At 41.0% G+C, this 6,076-nt stretch overlaps 1 protein-coding gene across 1 annotated transcript in view; it reads right to left on the minus strand.

Annotated features, from left to right (window-relative positions):
* ca8 (carbonic anhydrase VIII) overlaps positions 1 to 5,149 on the minus strand; it is a 14,042-nt gene extending 8,893 nt beyond the window's left edge. The window contains exons 1-3 of the mRNA XM_012820265.3: positions 4,518 to 5,149; positions 2,874 to 3,065; positions 2,459 to 2,583 (exon numbers count right to left, since the gene is read on the minus strand). Coding sequence (XP_012675719.2) covers positions 2,459 to 2,583; positions 2,874 to 3,065; positions 4,518 to 4,593 — 393 coding nt within the window. The 5' untranslated portion in view covers positions 4,594 to 5,149. The remainder of the gene's footprint in view (positions 1 to 2,458; positions 2,584 to 2,873; positions 3,066 to 4,517) is intronic.
* Between the last annotated feature and the right edge of the window lie 927 nt (positions 5,150 to 6,076).

A 6,076-nucleotide genomic window follows, 5' to 3' on the forward strand; every position in this document is an offset into this window, starting at 1 on the left:
TGGAGTATTCCATTGTACACTCTCGTTGGCCCAGTGTTCTTGAGGGGCTGACCCAGTTCTACTACTTGAGGAGTGTGGAAGCTTGGCATATCTGGGAGAAGAGACTAGTTACAGTGGCTAGTTACTATTACTTAAAACAGTGCTACTAGAAACATTTCTGTGAGAAACTTTCTAGCAACATTGAACTGTAAGAAATACAGTAGACTTTGTAATGGAGCCATCATTGATACTGTGACTCGGTTGAATTCCTGATTGTGATGCATTCTTCAAAATGTCAATTCGATTTGGATATTTGCATGCAAGGTAGTTAGTAGCATCTATTTTTTTTTAACTTATTTTTTACTTATCACTTATTTTACTTATATTATGCTTTCATATCAATTGACCGTGTTTGTTTGGCTTTGGACTGGTCACAAATGAAGAACAAATGAATGGACTGCCAAAGGCACCGAGTTGAAATCATTTTCATCACAATTCACAATATCACAATTACACTCTATCTGGGCCAAAACATTTAAGGATTTTTCAAAACTCCTAAAACCTTAACCAAAAGGATAAAGATATGCTGGCATGGCAATGACAGGTGTGGAACATTACCACACTTTTGTGTCCCTTAGCATGTTGGTGAGTTGTAAAATAATATTTTGGTCAAGTTCTGTAATTTCATTTAACTTTAACTATTTAATTTGTATGAAACTTGCATTTCATCAAAAACATACTAAGTTATTGACACCCTTGAGGAAAACTTAATTGTTGTCTATGACCATGTCCTGTTTCACTGGGGTATAAATATGAGGTAACACACAGGTCAAACCCTTTTGTCATCCATCATCATGGGTAAAACCAAAGATCTCTAAATCCAAAGCATGGAGCATCCCGGGTGCCTTCTGTCTCCCGGGCACATCATGCCACGCGTGTTGCCACTGTCACCAGCCAGTTGGGCACTGGTGTGTACCCTGCCACCCTTGCTATCCTAGCTCAAATCTGCATGCACCATGTTAGCCAACCATAACTAAACATAACTCATCCAAACTAAACAAATAAAACATCCACTAGAGTGGGAACCACCCAGTCTGAGGTTAACATCTTGCTCATGGTATTAAATAAAGAAAATGATTTGCCAAGTTATTAAATTAGCTTTAGTTCATCCATAGCAGACTTTGCTCGTTGCCCGTAGCCCGTCAATGAAATTAGGCTCCTAAAACCTGCGTTGCTCGACTATTCAATTAGGGCCCATTTTCCCATCTTGGGAAAGTCTCATTTTTTAGATTGTAATAGGCAGACAAAAAATGACGTGGTTTCAAACTATTCGATTGAAAAGGGGGGACATTATGAAAAATAAAATGTATTCCATGTGAAAACTACTTTCTAGGAGTCTCTTCCTGATTTGTTTTCTGAAAGACAACACTGCCTATTTCAATCATTAATTGTCCTTTGAAAGGAGGAAGATGCCCCATCCACCCAGGACATCCAGTGTTGTTTGAGCATTCAGTGGATTTTGGCCTGAGAGGGCTGTTTATGGACTGCATCTCAGTGGGTATAAAAGAGCCATTCTGTTTGATTAGCAAACATTGGATGTCTCGGTTGCACAGGTGCAGATTGTTTTTATTCATGGTTAATCGTCACTGACAAAAAAAAAAAAAAAAATCCAAGCCCTCCCTACCATGACAACTAACATTTGGCAGATAAGAGCTACTTATTTGTCCTGGGTGTCTGCAGAGGACAGGGGAAGGTCTGTGTTGCGTAGCAGGTGCAAAGGACAGGTATGTTCTTTGAAGGTTTTGAAACACTGGCTGAGACTCAGTCAACACCAGAGAAAACTCATCTCTCATATCCTTAAGATCTGATGATTATTTTAAGATCTGATTATTATTAGCCCATATACATTTTGTGTATGGAAAAACTAAATCTAATTTGATCCTAAAGAAATGGTCCTATGTGTATGATAAACACATTGTGTGTAGTAGAACCACTTCTATTAAATTCAATTCATACATTCCCATGGGTTCTCCTACCACTGTTATGTGGATGATACTCAACTGTTTGAGTCAATTTGTCAATTTGGTATTATTATTATTACTGTTATTACTGTTTTTGTTAATAATTGGTTGTCTTACTTTAAGTTGACACTTAATAGCGTTTCTTTTTTGACTTTTGGCCTTTAATCTGACAGGACAGTGACGACAGACAGGAAATGAGCTGGAGAGATTGGGAATGGGATCGGGAATATGACAGATTATTTTCATTATCCTAATTACTTTTCTCCTAAATTTCTCTTTTTTTATCTGTTTTGTAAGTCGCTTTGGACAAAAGTTTCTGCTACAACTTAAAAAAAAGAGAAAGAAATATGATGCAAAATAGCTCTTTGGCTAAACAGTTTCCTGAGTTTATTTACATGTCGAAAATAGCCCAGGCTCCTTGACCGGCACCCCTCCCAGTGTCCTAAGGTAACACTGACCTCCATAGGAAAGGCCTTGAAGTTGACGGTGTGCTCTGAGCCTCGCTGATTCTCTTTGCCCCAGTGGAACCGCACCTCGTGCAGCTCGTACTCATGGTCACTTGGAAGAGGCCCCCCTGTCACCACTGTGTCAGCGATCCCAAGGGCACAAGATAGGAAGAGAATGATGAGCACAAGAGAATGACAACCTCCCTGCATGTTCCTCTGGGGAGTCGCTCTCACAGACCTTCATGTGTTTCCTGAACATCTTGTTGTTGTTTTTTACAGGAGATAACAATTATTTGTAACCTTTTCAAAATGCCAACTTACAAACCATCTTGAGGCAGTTCCTTTGAAGGATTTTACTGAACTGAAACAATATATACAGACATTTTTGTGCAAACCCCTCATATGAATGTGTGTGTGCCATTTGTACCTGATTTGGATTTCAGCATTATCCTGGAGGTGTGTCCATCATTGATGACCTCACAGTCTCGGCACACCACATAGTTTGGTGTGAGGCCCACCTCCAGCAGCCGGGGCTCATAGCGTGCCTCGCGCGAGTTGAGATTTATAGGGGACTGGTACTCACCGTTGGCCTCGGGGAACAGCAGCCCCCACTCCACACCTGGAGGAAGAATCAGCCCCGTTATTTTGGAGTTTCTCTCCATTCCTATTCTGTCAGCTATAGGGAAGCTTCTTTCTCCCCATAAAGAAAAGATCCCATCTTTAATATTAAAACTATCCGTGCAGATGTTCCACCTCCCAGTAGAGCGAGCGGTGCGGTGCGGTGGCTTGTGTTTGAACCCTGTGCTCCTCTTGATGTTTTTCACGAGGAGAGAGACGACATGACGTCCGCTGGTGTGCTGGTCTGGTGTCATTAGTGAGACGACATGAGGTCCGCTGGTGTGCTGGTCTGGTGTCATTAGAGAGACTACATGAGGTCTGCTGGTGTGCTGGTCTGGTGTCATTAGTAGAGGCCCAGCAGGAAGAACACTCACTGCTCATATGGACTCTGCTATTTTCCCTCCCCTAGATTTCTCCTTTCCTTCCTTCTACCTCCCTCCTGCAAATCTCCTTTCCTTCTCTTCCTTTGACTCTCCAACACCCTTTATTTAGACCAGTACTTTTGTCTACCAATGACCCTGCTGATCTCTGAATACAGAGAGTAGCAGTACAAGTAGTAATCATGGCGAGAAAATGTCCCCTTTCTATTCACCAAGCGATAGGAGGTGAAGCCAAACTCACAGAATCAATTGGCCTGCGATGGACCATGCAGGATCACATTACATTGGGCTACCTATCATCCAATCCCTGATCTCCCCACTGTTATCTGATCTGTTTTCATTGGGCTACCTATCATCCAATCCCTGATCTCCCCACTGTTATCTGATCTGTTTTCATTGGGCTACCTATCATCCAATCCCTGATCTCCCCTCTGTTATCTGATCTATTTTCATTGGGCTACCTATCATCCAATCCCTGATCTCCCCACTGTTATCTGATCTGTTTTCATTGGGCTACCTATCATCCAATCCCTGATCTCCCCACTGTTATCTGATCTGTTTTCATTGGGCTACCTATCATCCAATCCCTGATCTCCCCACTGTTATCTGATCTGTTTTCATTGGGCTACCTATCATCCAATCCCTGATCTCCCCACTGTTATCTGATCTGTTCTTCTACCTTCTCTCTCCATGAAGGACTAATCTTAGTGTCTTAGTGACCGTATCTGCATGATTCTCACATTAAGGACAATTAAGCTGTGCACATCCAGCCAACATTCATTTATGTATTACTAAGATGAGGAGAAACTTGCAACGTACTACTCATGTTCATATTCATATTCATACAGAAGAAGTCCACAAAAACCCAAAGATTCAAAACAGAGCAGTCTGTGTCAAGTAACAAACAATAGTCCAGAAGTCTGTGAGTGGCTTCATGTTCAAAAGCACTACAGTATAACAGTCCACACAAACAGTGCACTAACAGATGTAACCTCACTTTGTGTAGGAATAGAAAACAGGTCTAGAGTTTGAAATACAATATCATATACAGGAGATAATGACAATGTTCTTACCCTCCTCGTATCCCCAGTCCAGGTCATCTTTTCCAGGATAGTAATCGGAATCTTCTATCAGACAATCTGCCATCATAAAGCGATGTTAAGGTTTGGAAGAATCCTGCAGCCTTGCACCATAAAAAGGCCTTGTGTGTGTGCCCCCTTCGTCTGGTTTGCCTTCTTTTCTTCTCTCGAGATATAAATGATGCTAACCTAGAACATTTCTCAGACTTTGGACACACCTGATGAATGCTCTACAAATAACTATTCTCTAGCCAACCACTACTAACCAACCAACCTAAATAAATAGCTTAAAGCTGCAGAATGAAAAAGAGAAGTTCTGTGCCTGAAGGCTAATCTCTGTCCTCCCAGCGTCTGAGCTCAGCTCACGCTGTTTCTCTCCCAGGCTCTTGCTCCAAACTCCTTCCCCTTCACAGAAACACTGGTGCCAACTACACAAGACCCGTGCCAACTAAGTGTTAAAATCTGTTTCACTCAGTCTTTGTCTCTCTCTCTCTCTCCCTCCCTCCCTCTCCATAGTCCTGCGATTGGATGTGCCAGATAGTATTTAAGCCTTGGTTTCCAGTGAGGTTTGGTTTCCACTGAGTGCAAAGGCAGCCAGCAAGAATGCTTGGAAAAGATGTTGCATTTCAAAGGACACACTAGAGGTTCCTCCCACAGAGAAGGAAATAGGTGTGGTTGTAGAACTGCTACCTCAAGCCAAACAAGTTGAATAAGCTGCTCTTTGTGCCAGTTGTTTACCTTGCAGCTAATTTAATGGTTATTCTTCCCTAAAAACAAAGACACGTTGACTTTGATATTAGTACTTAATCTATTCAGTTCACTCTGACAGAGGCAGGGAAACCGGTCCTTTTCATGGGAAGAACTCTTAAGGAGAGAGTCTGTCCAGAGAAAGAAATAGAATGATAAGGGGGAAGAAAGTCTGAAATTTTGCTTTCTGTCTTTATCCAATTTTCCCCTGTTTTAAATTGCACATGCCATCTCTTTGTAACCATTAACTATGTGGTTTTAAAATGTCTGTATGTCTAACAAATCTCTCATAGAACAATTTGTGATTCATGGTATGTTATTTTTAGGAATTGGCGCCCTCTAGTGGACAATATGAGTTATTAATGGGTTGCAGAAAGGAAAGTGGAATGGATTAATGGCTAAATAAATAGCCAAATCTAATTATTAATAATAATAGTAGTTCTTATTAACATTAATACATTAAATTATGGTCACAACAATACATGATTTGACCAATACGTTTTAAAATGACAGTAAACATACAGTAAGCCTTTTGCCACTGCTAACATATTGTAGATGAAAGAAAAGGAAAAGACTTTGAAGAATAAGATCCTTTGTGTCCGCCTATAGATAAAAACTGAGTGTTTTTCACGTGAGCTTTCGAATGCTCTCACAATTAATATGTATGGTTATTCGACACACTTATCTAAAAACCAGGCTAGTTCGGATCATCATGTCATTCTGTTCTTCTCCCTATAGAGTGTGTTTCAGCCCCAAATACAACAAGGAGTCACAGTCACCTTTATTGTATCCTTTTCCTGAAATGG

This window comes from Clupea harengus, chromosome 22, assembly GCF_900700415.2.
Source record: "Clupea harengus chromosome 22, Ch_v2.0.2, whole genome shotgun sequence".
NCBI lineage: Eukaryota > Metazoa > Chordata > Actinopteri > Clupeiformes > Clupeidae > Clupea > Clupea harengus.